The sequence below is a fragment of the Hermetia illucens genome, chromosome 4 (assembly GCF_905115235.1).
Source record: "Hermetia illucens chromosome 4, iHerIll2.2.curated.20191125, whole genome shotgun sequence".
Classification (NCBI taxonomy): Eukaryota; Metazoa; Arthropoda; class Insecta; order Diptera; family Stratiomyidae; genus Hermetia; species Hermetia illucens.
Window position 1 is genome coordinate 83,578,126 of NC_051852.1, and position 18,354 is coordinate 83,596,479.

An 18,354-nucleotide genomic window follows, 5' to 3' on the forward strand; every position below is an offset into this window, starting at 1 on the left:
AATGGCGTCTCCTTGCATAGACTAAATAGCTACAAATAAGGTAGGTGCAATGTCGATATTCAATTCAGCAAGTCAATGTATTTCTGTGGTTATTAAAAAAAAACTTTCAAATATATCTGAAGCGCCTGGCTTCCGGTTTCCGATTTGTTCTTATTTGGGAATGTATATTATCTCCTAAAATAGAATATTTGATGCGTATACCTCTTGGTTTCAGTTTGAGTTTTGTGAATATAATATACGCGTGTCGCATCGAAATTCATTGAGCGCCCTGTGTTATTTCAACCTAGTTTACAACTCACTTCCGCAGAAAAGATATCACAAAATTTTATCACTTATCAGTCATCTAACATTTGTGGGTTTTTCGTTTCCTAGCCCATCGCTGCATATGTATCTTTACCAGACGTCGATTTGTTCTACAAAGGCTGTGTTTTTTTAATTAGAGTTCGTGGGTAACTCAGCTGACAGTGAAAAAATTGACAAAGAAAAATTGATTGTGGTTCACTAGAAATATTTTATTTGGAATTCTGCTAGATGCTCAATTGTTTAATGATTTTATATTCAAATCCAGCCACCTTCTGAAAGTTGAAACCTTGGTGTAAACTTCAGGAACATTTGGTCGCGCACATCCTAGCCCCCATGAGACGATACCAGCAAGCACATTTCCCACTACAAGAGCACTTCCCGAATCACCTTGACAGGTTCCATGTCCTCCTTTTCGAATCCACGCGCACATCATATTCTTTGTTACCGGATTAATATCTCGATAAGCTTTGTAACACTCATTGTTACTAACAATTTTTAAACTTGTAAAGTGGAGCTCATCTGGATCATCGCCATCTTCCCCTAATGCTCCCCATCCACTAACTACCCCAACTGATCCTGGCTTGAATTCCTGGCGATAGACTGGAAGCGTAATGGGTTGAATTCGCGGGCCATACTGCAGTTTATCCGTAAGTTTCAAGATAGCGATGTCATAGTCGAAAGTTTTGGGGTCGAATTTGGGATGCATCACAAATTTTCTTATGGAAGTTTCCACGCCTCCGCCTTCCCAGTCCGTGGTTCCGGCTACAACAGCCAAGTCATGCATTTCGATGTCGACTAAACAATGAGCTGCAGTGATGATAATATCTGGTTTGTAGATAGATCCGCCGCACGTATGCGACCGGTCGTGAACAATTGATACTTGATAGGGAAAGTCTTCTATGGTGGTTTGTCGACCACCCACGATCCGCGCCCGCAAATGGAAGTTAAATTTCCGACTGGTGGCTGATAACTTGGTAATGTTTACACTTTGCACAGATCCGATGAGCGCAACAATAAGAACCAGTAATTGCTGCATTTTGCCCGCAAAATGTATAACAGAAAAGAAAAGTTACTTTTTATACCCAGGCTGAAGCCCTGATAAAAAATCGGATCGTCGAAAGTGTCTTATCTTTTGGCAAGCCACTTCAACATAAATCGATTGCCTTTATGTTTTCTCATGTTTAGTTGTAGCTCAAAACTCGATGTTAACAAAGGAACATGCTGATAAAATCAGATAGGATGAAATACAGGTTCTTAGTATTTCATTGTAATCAAATCAAGAAGCTGTTTGATTTCTTTTTTCAAGGGGGATATAATTTATTTGTACCAATAATGGATCGCGTAGTATCCGTTGGACGGGATACAGAAAGTTAGTACAATTTGTTTATATATCTGGTCCAACGGATACTACAACTTAAAGTAGGAAACAGACTTTCGCGTAAATTCACTGCACTCCAAGACATCATACGTATATAGAATGTCATTATCCTATTCAAGCTTTCCACAAGTTGAACCATCAAGCGCCCTAAAGTCTCACATAACAATCCACAAAACTCTTCATTCCTTCTAATAACTTATGGGTTGAGTGATGATCAAAGTCCATCTTAGTTGACCGAAGTTGACCAAAAGGGCAGATCTACCCTAAAAATATTAAAAGTTTGCGAAATTGACCGCAAAGTTGCGTTCGCAAATACTGAAGTACCACTGTGGGGTCTTATTGGGCAGTCGCTCATGTTTCACTTTATAAAATTGTACAAAACGAAGTGGGGAGCGAAACATCCTTAAGGTTTTAGTACAATAAACATATGGAAGATAGCTTATTCTGATCCCCAAATTCATTTTACTGTGTCGGAAAAAAAGACAACAGTTTCTCGATTTTGCTCCCGGTTAGGCTCCCCTCACACATGAGTTCAATTTTCGGGCTTTGGATAACATGCCTTTTCCTCAGAGGCAAGTGTTCTCAAGCCTCGTTTTCCGGTATTGCCGTCCAAGCTTTGAGAAGAATCTTTCCCTCTCCCTAAACGACAATTGCTTCTTGTAATTATTTGGAAAGTATCAGATTATTCCTCCTTCATTGGAATGAAACGATGAGTGAGATAAAACTTTGATATGGCCGAAACACAATTCCGCTGCTTCCGGCACGCAGATGAGAAAAGCTGCGGCCCGCACGCAGCTTCAATGTACGATGAAGATTTAAGGGGGTCATCCCGTGTGTCGGATCCGAGGAATCGATTTTTTTTGGCTTCAATTTTATTTAGATATAGCGTAGAATATGTGGGCAAAGTGATTTTTTAATATTCGGAGTCGTTCGTAAATTATAGTGTTAAATACGTAACAAGTCACATGCCAGATAATAACTGGTAATAAAGCGCGTATATATCAGTTCGAATGACTTCGCTAAAAGGACAAGAATCGAAGCCAAGGCTGTACATGTGTCCTTGACAAAACTTAAAGATTATGAATTAGGTATAGCAGATTAATGATCAGCAAAGATTTTATGACTAAAAATCACATTCTACTTTTTAAATGCGTTTTTCTAGAGACTGCATATTGAAAACCATAGACCAAAATCTATCCAACGAAAGTTTTTGAAATTTTCGCGACTTATTCAGAAAATTTTTCTAAGGTCCCCAAACTATTCATTATTCTATTAATTAAAGAAGCCTTGAAAAAACACCAAAATTCACAAAAAAAAGTTTAACACGGCACCAAAAATTTACCTTTCAATATTTTTTAATAATTCTAGTTTGCCGACAGTAGTTAAGTCCGCAAGTTAAAATGCCGTTCACATTTTTTCATTAAGATGATCTCAGTGCCCTCTAGCGGGGCAGCAGACAAACACCTTTTTTTGGAGATAGGTGTATAAATTGCTCTGTATTTCAATAATGAACTATGCTCTCGAGCTGGAACAATTCGTATTTGTATCCTTATCCAGTTCTTCACAAAAAATTTCTAAAAAATGCAAAAAAACGGCCTTCACACGGGATGACCCCCTTAAGGTTGGTAAAGATCGTTCTACCTCGGCAAGGATCAGTCTGATGACAGATTACAGCCGTTTGCAGTATGGCGGCGCTTAACGTTTTCGGCTGTTACATTCGATTGGGAATAATTAGCTTGAATTCGTTTAGGAAACTGTCGTAGGCACTAATTGAATTGCAAGTGCTAATTAGGAATGTCACTAGCATTATTTCCGAACCTTCCTTTCATAACAATAGAATTTCAACCGGAGGTAAGTGCACTTTTGGCGGCATCAATTCCATGATTGAATTAACATAATAAATGCATGACATTTTTACTGCCTTATCCAGGGACGATCTGAAGGGAGAATGCATTTAATAATGTAGAATATTCCTTCGTTTTCTTCCGTCCTAGCACTCCTTAGCTTTCCTAATTCACTACTTTCAATTTACCCATTCCCATCCCTACCTTCCAATTTAAATTTAAACATATAACTTTTGCAACTTTTAAATTAAGTAGTTTTATTTACTTTATAAAAGGACTATCTACAGGCCCTTTTCCCCGAATAGTGGAGTGGTGAAAATCGCACTACTAGTAACAAAGTTATACTAGGTCAAAGCTGTCGCTTCTCTGCAAATTCAAAACTATGAATGTCAATATCACTTGAAAGTAGATATTTTCACATAATATATGCATATATTACGTGCTACATACTAATGGGACAAATGCACACACAAATCTCTTTATAAAAGAAATACACAAAACCTTTCCTACCTGAAGCGTCTACTTTCCGGTTTCTCGACTTGTTTATATCTTATGTAGGTTAAATTCTTCACATTTGCTAATAATATTAAACTCAGAGTGTGAAGCGTATGAGGTTGACTATTATCAATACAGGTCTTTCCATCAAATGATTTATTTAAATCGCTTTCTAAAAAATAGAGAGCAATGGAATTTTTAGCTATGTGATCGCTCCTCACATCTTCCTTTTCTTCAGCCTTTGCCCCGTTGCAAAGCGGGGTCGGCTCATTGTGATCGGTTTCGACATTTTATTTTATCAAATGACCGATTTGGATGTAATCGCGAGGTTTTTAAATTCCCATCCAGCGTATCAAGCCACCGTTGTTTCGGCCGTCCTTTTGGTTACTTAACATTGACTTCGATGTTCAGACCAATATTGTAAACTGAATTCACCATACCATCCAAAGGGCCTCACTCAAGATATTTAAATCGCTCAGTTCTGGGTAGGTTATTGCCATTGACAGGACTGAGCGATTTAACTATCTCGAGTCAATGCTATCAGCCAATGGAGAACTACGTTACGCTCCTCACATAGGGAAACACAAAACCTTTAGCGTCAAGCTTCCGGTTTCCCGACTTGTTTGTTTATAATATCCCACTTTCGTTTTAGGAGAAGAATGTTCACACAAAGCTTTCAGGTAATTCACTTTCATCTATATATTTTAATTTTATTATTGCTTTTATTTCTATCATTTGTTTTGTTTATATTTTAAGATTTTAATATCTTTATAACACCGCTAACAATTGTTATCTTTCTTTATAGTTTGCTTCTTTTAGATTTATTTTTATGATTAATAATAATGATAATAGTCGGTTGGCACACAGTATAAAGAAGGTCATGACTCGGCCGGAGGAATTTCCATCCTTTCCTCACTGCGGGCATTACCTACCTTATCCCTAAGAAGGACACAGTGCAGCACCCCGCAGACATTGGTGCAGCAGCATTGGTGACCTCCACATCGAAGCTATGACCGAGACAGACTTCTAAAAGTACCTAGGAATTCTGCAAGGAACCCATGCTCGAGTTGGTGATCTGAAAGAAGCTCTGCTGTCCGAATTCCTGCGACGTGTAAAGCTGATGCTGAAATCGCATCTCTCGGGGAAAAATGAAATAAGCGTGTTGAATGTATTCGCTATCCCTTCACTGACTTCTGCATTTGGAATATTGCCGTGGACGAAGACCGATCTGGAAAACGTCCAGCGGCGGATACGAACAACTATGTCCGAATTCCGAATGCATCATCCAAAATCTGCCGTGGAGCGGATGAACCTGCCTCGTGACATCGGAGCATACATACCTCCAGGCGTGGTTGACGTGGCGACATAACATCATCGCCAAGTTGGCTGCGCGGTTATTTTTGCAGCAAAGAGCAGGCGGGTCCCTTGCATGCGGCTGTCTGTAAGGCAGACTGTGAACTGATTCCACTTAACTTGAAAGATCGATCTTTCAATCCTCTGAGTGGGGTGAAGTCGGCCCAAGAGCGGACCGATGAATGGAAGTCGAAGGAAATGCACGGTAAACACGTGAATTGTCTTTGGCAGCCATTTGTCGATTTTCACTTTTCGAACAGATGGCTCTGTGTGGTGGAGAACGACCAGTGCAGAATGTGTGGTTCGGCGTTAGACACGTTGGACCATCTCATTTCTGGTTGTACTGTTATGACACCGGTGCAATATCACCAGGCATAATGCTGTATGTAAGGTTATCCATCGAAATCTTGCATACAAGCATGGGCTGATCACGGGAACATGTCCGGTTTACCAATATGAACCGCAAGCAGTACTTGATAGTTCTGTGACCGGCAAGTTCTGACTGACCGCCATACTGCACACAATAAGCCTGACGTATTGTTAGTTAACAAGACGGGTCGCTCCGCGTATATTATTGATGTTGCTATCCCCATAATAGCAGCATTGAACGGAAATACGTGGAGAAGAAGGTGAACTATGAGCCATTGGCTTGGGAAATCAAAGAAATTTGGCGTCTCGAGCGCCTAAATGCTTGGCACTTAGTGCTAGTATTATGTAAAATCCGGCATCTGCCGAGATTGTGATAAATCGGAAATAACAATAATAATCGTTGGCGCAACAATCCATATTGGATCAGGGCCTTGAAGTGTGTTAGAGCACTTCATTCAAGACCGAAACGGTACACTTCAGTACACTGTAGGGGGCAAAGGTCAGCATTGCGCTCGCCCGCGATTATTACCTTGATTTGACTCAAGTACTCACTCACATGCAGTCTTTAATTTGTATTTTTTTTGAATTTTCGGTCATGAAATTTGCTGTTTGGATTGCGACCTTTTGGGATAGTTCGGCTCACTTCTTCAGGACAGATCTAAGACTGAGGATCTGTTCTTGCCATATATATGATGCATTTATAATTATTTGATCCTGTGATTACCTAAATGATAGTATTCCATAAAGGGTTTATGATGTAACCCTGGCCATTTTGTAATGTTGTATATTGTTGTTTTCGTGAGTAGTGTGAGAAACTTGTTGATAATACCTCGGTCTCGTAGAAGGAAAATTGATGTTCTCGTAGAAGGAAAATTGATGTTCTCAATTGATACTAGCATATGGTCTGCAAAAGTTAGGTGTGTGAAGAGATTCATTTTTATTTGTATTCCTTACCGGTCATTGCTTCTATGCAGGGACTTGGACTACACGAAATACAAAATGGGATAGACATGAGCGATATCAGTTTAAACGAAATTCAGTTATTATTAACAAAGTTACAGAAGGTGAAATTTTTACAATTTATATCAATTTTGTGTATTTTAAAACGTGTATGACGTCATCATCACCAGAACAAAGTGACCTCATATGAATGAGGGGCGCATGGAGACATTTCGTTTTACTTTTTTAATGTTTTATGTATCAATATCAATTACTCGAGACTGACATATGTATGTATTTATATGTATATGCTAATGAAGCTTTGGGGTAGTGTCTAATTCAGATAGATATATTTGTACATTAAACCAGCGGCATTCAACATACACACTGTAGATGTACATATGGATACTTTTGTGTACCAAGCAACTTGGAAATATGGGTACGACCAATTTATATACGTGCATGAATATGCACAGGATTCGGTAATAGGCAATGCTTGTTTGTTTAAGGTGCGAATAATATCTACGTCTTTAATATGTATCTTGTAGTGTGAAAAGAATAGGATTATTTTGGGTTTCAAGCCATATACGAATGGAAAAATGTGCATAGAAAGTTTCTCACATAAGATGAACACAAAACCTTTATACCCAAAGCACCAGCTGGGGTTTTGTTGATTTGCTCTGTTGTGCGTTTTCTCAGAAATGGTGGTACCGTTTGATAGGAAATTCAGTGGAAGGTGGGAACTGTGTGTTCTCACGTATGCGGCGAATTACATCGTTCTATATTGAGCTTAAGGAGGATAATTAATTTTTTTTCATCGAATATGTGGCGTATCCAGTGGTCAAGATTAGTACGGTATGGGTTTTGACATTAGTTTTGAAGGAGGGCGGGTGTGTGGGGTCGAAAGTGATCATTTTATCCACGCATCCATTCTCAGAAACTACCAAACCGAAAAATCTAGAAAAAAACATGAAGCTACCACCATGTGGTGTCCTGGTCTCAAAATACCTTCCACATCGATATCTGCTCAAATAAAATAATAATAATATATATATATTTGTATTAATATGATGATCATCCAATGCCAATAGATAGTAGCTCAAAATGGTCTCTTTTATAGAACTCAAAACGATAGCCCCTCCGTTTTACAAGTAAATTTTATTTTAGCAAATAAGTGCTTATTTCGGGAGCTACTTACTCCCATCTTCTTCGGTAGCGATAGCTTTATATCTCCAAGTTGAGCAAGTATTCTAAGGATTTCGACCGAGTATTCTGGGCCTGAACAAGTTGAGATGATAAAATCTGCAAAAGTAGTACTACTTTCCCAGTTGCGGCGCTGGCCTAGTGGTAGTAGACGCAACCTCGTTGTCAAACTATTGCCAACAACTACGAAAAGGCATCCTGTTGTGATCCTGAAGCCATTTTTTGAGAGGAGATTCTAGCCCAGGTTAAATAAGATCACAAGTATGCAGTGCTTTGCACCAATGGAAACTTTCGATATAGAGGAGAAGGCTGCTTTCTATGAGCGGCTATAAGCAGTTCAGTAGAGGCCGACCAGGTCGATAGATAGATAGATAAGTAGCTTATGTATATAAATACATATATGTTACTGTAATTCTAAAGTAATTTTTGGCATTTTCCAGCCTGTTTTTTCCTTTATTTTTACACCTTTTAATAAAACATTAAAAATTTGGGTCACCAGAAATTAAGATCAAAAATTTTCGCGAAAAAATGTTTCCTTGCATATGACGCACAAGAGGAAGAAGCATATGCTTTAAAGAGAAAGGTACGATACAAAAAGTTGAAGAAACACACCCATAATTGGGCACTATCGCGGAACGCTACATACACTGGCTACCCATTTTTAAGGTTTTGTGTAAAACAAAATCTTATTAAAATCGATTCAATGTTTGTCTGCCTGTCTGTCACACGCATTTTTCTCCAAAGCGGCTAAACCGATCAGAACGAAATTCGGTGGACAGATGGGAACTATGAAATCCCACGCATACAGCGAGTGGCATAAATTTAGGTGGAGTTTAAAGCGGTGCTCCTCATACATGCAAAGGGGGGATCCAAAAAATGTTTTCACCGGATATAGTTGTAGTGTAGGGTATCAAATGAAAGGTCTCGATCGGTACTTTTCGAAACTGACATTACTTTTGGCATAAATTGCAAAGTGCGTGAGTAAGGAGTCAAAATGTACGCACTTGAAGTGAGACAGGACTCATTTTCGGAAACTACACAACCTAAAAATCCGAAAAAAATCAGAGTGGTGCGCCTAGATGAAATCTAGGCCTCAAGATATGTCCCATTCCGACATCTGCTCAAATAAACTTACTACTAGTATATTACTACTTTTCAGAAATTTACTGGAAAACCCCCCTTAGGACTTCGGAATTTTGTACCAGCATAGAGGACAATATTTCGTATATACATGCTAAATTTCGTGGAAATCTGGTAATTAACGCCAAAGTTATAGCAGTTCAAACTTAGCAATTTCGCGCGAATTTACTGCTTCCAAAGCCATGCAAATCAGATGCTGACGTCATAATTACCCGGAAGAATTGACATTCGCGTGAAATATTAAAGTCGTATTTATGAAGAATCTACTTATCTGCAGCACTTTTTAAGATTTATGTAAAATCTAATCTTCGAGAGATGTCCTATTCCGGTATATGCTCAAAAAATTTACTAATAGTATATTATCAACTTTTAGAAATTGACTAAAAAACTCCCCTTAAGTTACTCCTAAGTGTACCGACATAGAAGACAGCCTCGTGCATACACATGCCAAGTTTCGTGAAAATCCAACTATTATTGGGAAAGTTATAGCAGTTCAAACTTATCAATTTCGTGCTAATTAACAGCATTCTAAGCCATACAAATAAGATGCTGACGTCATAATTAACGAGAATAATTGAAATTGTAATCGCGAGAGCTTCATATCCCCATCCAGTGTATTATGCGACCATTGTTTTGGCCAGCTTTTTGGTTGCTTACCATTGACTTCTATGTTCTGACCAATACTGGTTGTTGAATTCTCGTTAGCGTGAATTACGTGACCACACCATCGAAAACGCCTCTCTTGCAGTTTTTCCACGATCGGTGCAAACCCATATCGATCGCGGATATTCTCATTTCAGACGTGATCAAAACGTGTCACGCCACCAGTGCAATGCAACATTTTCGTCCCCATTACCGCAAGACGCCGTTCATTGTCCTTTATAGTCAACACTCAAACTATAGAGAGCGACAGACGGACGACATTGCAGTAAATTTTAGATTTGGGACGTGCGCTGATACGTCGATCACAAAGGACACCAGTTGCGGAATGTCACTTCATCCAGGTGGCGTTAATGCTTGAAACATTTCATTAAGCAGTTCTCGATTGGCTGGTAGCATTGACTCGAGATATTTAAATCGCTCAGTTCTTTCAATGGCAGTAATCTGCCCCTGCAGATATTTAAATCGCTGAGTTCTGGCAATGGCAGTAACCTGCCCAGAACTGAGCGATTTAAATATCTCGGGTCAATGCTATAAGCCAATGGAGAACTACGTTATGCTCCTCACATAGGGAAACACAAAACCTTTTATACCTGTAGCGTCAAGCTTCCGGTTTCCCGACTTGTTAAAACCTAATTCGATTTTTACGTTATTAAGAACATATTTTCAGAGTTATTTACTATTCAGGTTAATGATAAAAAAATCGGTTTTTTGCCAGGACATGCTGTCACAAAAGGTCTATAAAAAGGAAGTTTATGCCGCGAGCAATACAAGAATCTCCATCAATGCGTTTAAGAAATGGATGTAAATAGAAAGGTTGCGATGTGCGCCTGCTGAAATCGAGCCTTGCAACCTGTAATGAAGCGTCGCAAACACGACTTTGTGGTTACGTCGCATTTGCTACCAAATTATTGCAGCAATCACCTCAGTCGGAGAAGCCGAGAAATATATGAAAGGGGGCTACTCAGGGCTTTTTATGGTAAGCATCATTCCGAACAATGTTATAAATATAAACACGTTTAGGCGTGGAGAACTAGGCGCTATCGTAGATCTCACTTTTGTAAGCATCTAAAGTGGAATGCCAGCGAAGAGTATGTGCATAGTGACAAACAAAGGCTATATATTAAGGGGGTCTTCCCGTGCGAAGGCCGTTTTTTTTCGTTTTTTTTTAGAAATTTATTGTGAAGAACCGGATAAAGATACAAATACGAATTTTTCACCATATATTTATTGGTATCTTGAGAATGCGTAATATTTTTTCCAGCCCGATAGCATAGTTCATTATTGAAATACAGAGCAATTTATACACCTATCTCCAAAAAAGGTGTTTTTCTGCTGGAGGGTGCTATGAACATTTTACAGTAAAAATGCAAGCGGAACTTCAACGTGCGGACTTAACCACAGTCTGCAAACTAGGATTATTAAAAAATATTTAAAGCTAAATTTTTGGTTCCTTGTTAAAATTTTTTTTGTGAATTTTGATGTTTTTTTAGGGCTTTTTTAATGAATAAAAAAAAACTACTGAATGAATCGCAATTATCCTAGTTTGCGGACCGTAGAAATATGTTCTGAATAAGTCGTGAAAATTTCAAAGAATTTTGTTGAATAGATTTTGGGCTATGGTGGCAGCAGATTTTCAATGTGCAGTTTCGAGAAAAACTCATTTGAAGCCAATGAATTGCACGGACTGTTTCTTCTGTACTTTGTGGTGGCAGTATTTGTCGGTCGTCTTCAGCTGGCGGGACCTCCGACTCGCCGATGTTCTGGTTGTTGAGCAGTTCATCAAAATACTCAATCCATCGCTCCAAAGGTAGCCGCATGTGCGGAGAGAGTGTGGATTCCCCAAAAAGAGAATGGTGAAGTCTGGGAAATGGTGGCACCTCCGAAAAGTAGAGATCGGAGGATCGGAACCTATCAGTATTCCCCAAGCATGGGAAAGGTCATACGCTGACATTTTTAGGAGAGTGGAGGCAAACCCGGAATTCAACAGTTCGGAAGATAATATTAGCCGCATTATACCGATCCCAGAAAGGAGAGCCGATAAATTGTTGAGCGAAATTGGAAAGTCTTTAGGACAGGAAGCTGATATAAGGGCTGTAAGGTCGATGGAATCACCATATAGGGGGAGTTTTGCCAGGCCTTGGGAAAGGAGTTCGACCTTATCGGACTTCAAAGACAGCGGACCAATCGCTAAACCTATGACCCACCAGTGAAGGTAATACTTAAACTGTTGACAGCATGGAGAGTAAGAATAGACTGGGCGCTGAAACGGTGCGTTAGATGCTTTTTCGTTCACGTCGCGCAGGTATGTGTTAGCACAGATGGTACATCGAAGCAGGAGATAAGGAGCGGAGGGCTTACAGACTTAATACTAACGTGGTTTGAGCGGAAAAATGGAGAGACTAATTACCATATTACCCGCTTTCTCACGGAACACGATGGTTGCTACAGACAGCATACACGATGGTTGCTACAGACAGCATAGGCATCGTTTTGGGCTGCATGATTCGCCGAATTGTATTACATGTAGTGGTATACCGAAAGAATGCAGAGCATGTGTCGTTTTACTGCCGTAGTTTCGCGATGTGGAGAGCGTATATGTATATATTTCGAGAGTAACTTACCCCTTTCATCAGTACAAAGCTACTAAAAATAATTGATATTGTTAATTACTTAAATTACTTTTAAAATTTTTTTTAAACTATCAACCTAACTACTTGTTAATTAACGCGGACAGTCTTATTAATTTTGAGGGGCAGTTACCTGAATCTGTGTTTAATAACCGCGGCGCGTCTTCTTTCAAAATTTCTAAACTATTCCAATGGTCCAACGTTGTCCTTCGGTTTGTATGACGCAAGAGCTGTTGAATTGTATGGGCTTCTTTGATTATGTGCGCTGCCACTGATGATCTTATGCACGACTATTACTTGCGAACACTACTTACCGCTTCTTTGATGTATTCATTAAATCTAGTCGTCATCAGGCATTTAGTCTGTCCTATGTCTCATTACAGTCGCTGCACGTTATTCGATGGATCCCGCTTTTTTTCTCCGCTGCAAAAGGATCGTTGACGTTTCCTAATAAATTCCGCGATCGACTCGAACCTACGACTTCCAGTTGAAACTTTTGATCCAATTTCTGATGTTGTTAAATAGGTAGGAATACGGGATACTTATTCATCTTGTGGTTGTTTCTTTATTGCTGCGAGAATAGTGTTGGATAGGCATGTCTACTGTGTTACTTGATTCTCCTTACGATCAGCTTCTCAATAGTCTGAGGATTACAGCCATTGTTAATAGCGGTGTCAATAACATGCTGTCGTTCCTTATTGAAGCCGTATTCCGAAAGAGGGTGTGTGATCAGTCGATGGATCTTGCAATTATAGGCTGCCATCTTTTGGGGAAATGTATGGTGCGAAGTTTCTGGTATCGTTCTCTGCGTTGCTGTAGGCTTACGGTATATCACGAACTTAAGCTTCCCGCTAGAATTGACGATATTCAGATCTAGAAAGGGTAGGTCCCCATCCTTTTCTACCTCTAGTGTAAACTCGATTTCATTGTTTTAAAATTTTCCGTACCCGCATCGTATCTATCCCACCAAGATCTTTTTTTTATCAACTTACTTTCTATCTAATAACCATTTCTTGGCGTATCTTTGACTGAGATCCTTCCTTATCTTATCTACTTTAAAGCGCAAAACTGGACAAGTGGAAGGATTTCAAGCCAAACCTGTTTTCACACACACATGGATTTTGGAAGATCTTCGTCAAGATCCATTCCTAATTTTCTCATTTGTGTAGGATTGCAACCTATGGCAACAAGTTAGTACGTCTACTAATTGCGTGTTACCATGCTCGTCCTACACGTTTAACTAAACCCCTTCCACAGCTTCTATGTAATTACATAATTTTCACCTTATCTCATTGCACATTTCGGATACTAAATAAGTGAGAGATATAGAGTTCATATTTTGTCTCAGTTTTATTGTCACAGATTGAGGACAGAGGGGCACGATTGAAATAAAAGATGAACACTAAATGAATATGGCAGATTTCCATCCTTCCTCTGAATCAATGTTGTATAATATAAAGAGAGAACAAAGCGAAAAAGTTCCTGTTGGATACGAAAAGAGATAATTTCAATTGATCCATATAAAATAAGAAGTTTTATTATAAAAATTATTCCCATTGTATTTAACAAAGGTATTCGTAATAATTTAGTGAAGTATACCAAGTAAAGTAGTTATTCGATATAATTGAGACAACAACATCTTCAACAGTGTATAAAACTTACGCACTAATTATAATAATATAGTGTTCTACTGACCAACTTACATCACTACCGTTCAAGTACTACTAAAATCATTGAGAATATACATTTATACGCCTAATTGAGACAAAATTACTTTCCTACTGAGCCAAATTTCTCGATATTAAGTAAGTCGCAGCTAAATTTGAACAATCTTTCGCAGCGTTGGTAATCTGTTGTAGCTGGATGAACCTTAGCTCTTACGCAATTACTCAAATAAGAACCGCCTTTGCCTTCCAACTTTGGAGCAATAGCAGCATAGACCACGCATCGTGAACCTTGCTCCGGTGTCTGTAATAGCCACAAATAGGAATTCCCCCATGCATAACATTAAGTTGACAATGAAACGTAATGGGAGAAAATGTTAATTCGAAAAAAATCTTACAAAAGATTCACGGAGCATCAAACAAGTTTACCTTAAAGAAAATCCGTTTCAGACCTGGTACCGCAGTAGTACTGGAATGTACGAACAAGTCAGTATCCACTACTCCGGGGTGGACTGCATGAACTTGAACATGTGCCCCTTCTTCTCTGAGGATATTGTTAAGATGTTTTGTGAATAATACCTGAGCTAGTTTACTTTGATTGTAAGCTGTCGCAGGATAATAATTATTACTGGTAAAACAAAAACGGAAACAATCCAATTATTTTAAATTTGAATGGTCCAACAATACAGCCATAATACCTTCCATTGATGTCGTTATAATTTATGCGACCGACAAGATGAACAATCGATGATACGTTAACAATCCGAGAATTCCTACCTTCCTTGCCGGCAGCTTTCAGTTGATTCAATAGCAAATGGGTAAGTAGGAAGTGCCCAAGGTAGTTTGTAGCAAAATGGGATTCATAACCGTCTTCGGTCAGCTCATAAGGTGCAAACATAATACCAGCTGGAAAAATATATATGTATATAGATGGCAAACCGATCATTTATATAAAGAATAATTTTAAACTGAATAGTAAAGTCTTCACTTAAAGTCTTACCATTGTTTAGGAGAATATCAATTTTACTGAATTTAGCTTGAACTGATTTAGCAAATTCTCTAACTGACGCAAAGCTACCAACGTCTAATTTTTCACAAATTAGTCTTCCTTTGGTTTTTGATAGGTCAACAATCTCCGACACGCTCGCTTCGGCTTTTTTTGGGTTCCTAACTCCTGCAAATAAAGAATGAAACTTATTACTCCATTATATAAGTGAGAGATACTAGCGCATGAAAACTGCTGTCCAACTGTATTTTTGTGCTAGCGCGCATACTAAGAGTCGTAAATTCTATTTGCGGTTTGATATTGCTTCCACCAAATTATTATTCAACAAACGTTACTGGCTTGAAGCGGACAGTAAATTTGTCAAGGTTGGGCTCCTGAAAACACTTGATTTATTCCTATTTCAGCTGTTAACGGAATAACTGAATTACATAGATGACACGGGAGAAAAATATATGTATACGACTATCTAATTATCAATTTATTTTTCATTTCTAAGGGAGGGAATTCGAGGTTTAAGTTTTTCCTATAGTAAGGAGGAAATCCGGAACCAACTAGATTTATAATAACGAGTAAAAATGCTAAGCTCTGAATGAAGATGAAGAAGTAGACACGGCATCGACCTTCAATTCTATATGGTCCATTTATTTCTCCAAAGAAATTATTGCTTCTCGATTTGTACCAATAACTTTATTTGTTTTTTTTTTTTTTAAATTGATTATATTTATTTGTTTTGATTTCTGTGATTATTATTTTCCCTTGCTAAAAATATTTAGCAACCGTTTACTTGTTAAATGCAGATTTGAAAAGTATGTACATAGAATAATATAATCTCGATAGGAAAGTAGCCACTACTCCCCTCCAGAAGAGTGAAAAACTTGGGAACGAATGGAGAAGCAAGTTTCAAAGTGAGTAGCACAGTGATAACTCCAAAAATGGAGTTGCAAGCGTGCCAACTATTGGAAGAAATATTTAACAGTAATAAAGACTGGGTTGACAATATAAGAATATTAGAGATTGGTAGGATCTTTATGAGGAAAATATGTAAAAATGGTTTTTCGATGTTAGTGGAGAAAGAGGATCAGTCTATTGCCATTCGTCATTGCGAGCGGACTTCCGCAGCGAAATACAAATTAAAATATGTTCAGTAAATAAATATAAATAAAGAGAGGTATATCACTAAAAATAAGTAATATTTTAATTGCAATATTAATTTTAATTGAAATGTTGGGTTGGGGAAAAAGAAAAGAAATGTCGTATTTTGTCAACAGATGGCGATACTTACACATATCTTGTATTGTACTTTTCGCATCGGGTCATACTAACCCTCAAAGGGGGGTTACGAAAACTGGCTGTCTGAATTTTTTGCAAATAAGGAGGGTGGGGGGTGGGGGGGTTATTAGAAGGCGATAATGAAGTTGCCTTCTAAATGGCAACAAGTTTGCGAACAAAACGGCGTATATTTGACCTACATCGGATAATTTTAAGTGTGTTGAATAAAGCGTCAAATTTCGGTCGCAAATACGACATTTCTTTTTCCCCAACCAAATATATAAGAAAATATGTGTTAACAATAATTCGATTTGTCAATTATTTGTGAATAAAAAACAAATAAGCAGATTATTAATAAAAAATCCCTCAAGATATGAGAGGGAATACCAAATGTATTAAATTTATTAAAACAACAATCTATTATATTTATTAGGTTGTTGCATATGAAATGGCTGATTTGGCAATCAAGTGAAGTTAGTTGCGATTTTGGTTTATCAAACCACCACCAGTTGGCGTTGTTGGTGTCGGATAATAAAGTATAAATACTCCTACATTTAATCAAGGAGTCATTTCTGTTTTGACTATCGATGTGCTAACAGTGAATAAAAAAGAAAAAGGAAAAGAGCCAAGAACGTATACTTTTTCTGTATGAGTTAAAACTCGGTCATAAAGCAGCGGACCAGGAACATTAACAGTGCATTTGGAGTTGATGCGGTACACGGTGGTGTTTCGAAAAATTCCGGTCAGGCGACGTAAACCTTCAAAATGAGCCACGTGGACATCCACGACCATCGATTGACAACGACGAGCTGCGTTTGCTAGCCTAATCCGGCACACGTCAATCTGTGTGAGACATTGCAGAGAAACTGGGCGTACACTGTTCGATAGCTTCGCGCCACTTACAACAACTTGGAAAGGTGAAAAAGCTTGACAAATGGGTTCCGTGCTCTTACATGGCGCTTCGAATGAAAATTTGCAGTTCTTCAGTCTCCCACAACAGAAGCGATTCCTTTTTGCACAGAATAGTGACATGTGATGAAAAGTGGATATTATCCGACAATCGTCGCCGATCAGCACAATGGCTAGATGCTGATGAGCCACCGAAGCATATGCCGAAACCGAGCTTCCATCCGAAGAAGGTAATGGCGACTGTTTGGTGGTGTACAGCTGGAGGTATCCGCTATTCTTTTTTGGCACCTGGAGAAACGATATTCCTTCACGACAATGCACGACCTCATGTTTCCAGAACAACGGTTCAAAAGTTGAACGAATTGTAGTATGAGACTCTGCCTCATCCACTATATTCACCGGACCTTTCGCCAACCGACTACCACTTTTTTAAGCATTTGGATCATGTTTTGGCGGAAAAACAATTTAGGAACAAAGAGGCTGTCAAAATTGCCTTCCACGAATTTATCAACACCCGACAGTTAGACTTCTACGAAACTGGCATACATGCTCTTGAATCTCGCTGTGAGAAGTGTTTTCAATCGACTGGCACCTATTTTGATTAAATAAATAAATTTTTGTAAGCTTTACAGTCGTTTCAAATTTTAGTACCAAAACGGCCATTTCAACAACCTAATAGTTACGCAAATAATATAAAAGTAGATCCTGGCCGAGCTAACGTAGAATTGTGGAATGGGGTATCTGTCTGCAATTTCGGAAACAACTAAATGCTAATGAAACGTTATTTACGCACTATTCACACACTGGCAACGCAATACGGACAATTTCAGTGATACCGGCCAGGCCCAGGTCCTGAACGAAGCAAGATAGTGCGATTATGGAGAGTAATATAATTTCTTCTACGACACCGTGTTTTTGTATTCTTGCTGGATTAGATCCAAATTAGGACCAAATGAATAGATGCGAGATTGAATTGACTGAGAAATCCCGGCCCAGGTTAGGCCGTATTGACGGTGCACTTAATATATCGCACAAAACACACAACGCCATTCAAAATAATGTAATGGTTTAGATCGCACTTACAATGCGCACAATGAAATGCCACTTAACGCAAGGAACATAGCATAATACAGACGGACGTGCCATCTATTTATATGCTAATCTCTTAATTAGTCTTACATTAAGTTCCTTG

General features: G+C 38.6%; 2 protein-coding genes across 3 annotated transcripts in view; both read right to left on the reverse strand.

The window, feature by feature from the left end:
- Positions 1-491: 491 nt before the first annotated feature.
- On the reverse strand, positions 492-1,371 carry LOC119654611 (trypsin alpha-like). The gene has a single exon (XM_038060083.1). The coding sequence runs from the start codon at positions 1,337-1,339 to the stop codon at positions 536-538; it is 804 nt and encodes a 267-aa protein (XP_037916011.1). The 5' UTR covers positions 1,340-1,371; the 3' UTR covers positions 492-535.
- A 12,454-nt stretch (positions 1,372-13,825) lies between these two features.
- Positions 13,826-18,354, reverse strand: part of LOC119655581 (dehydrogenase/reductase SDR family member on chromosome X) — a 50,831-nt gene continuing 46,302 nt past the window's right edge. For both annotated transcript variants that reach the window (XM_038061521.1, XM_038061522.1), the window contains exons 4-7: positions 14,979-15,152; positions 14,677-14,884; positions 14,408-14,606; positions 13,826-14,282 (exon numbers count right to left, since the gene is read on the reverse strand). In XM_038061521.1, coding sequence (XP_037917449.1) covers positions 14,085-14,282; positions 14,408-14,606; positions 14,677-14,884; positions 14,979-15,152 — 779 coding nt within the window. In that variant the 3' untranslated portion in view covers positions 13,826-14,084. The remainder of the gene's footprint in view (positions 14,283-14,407; positions 14,607-14,676; positions 14,885-14,978; positions 15,153-18,354) is intronic.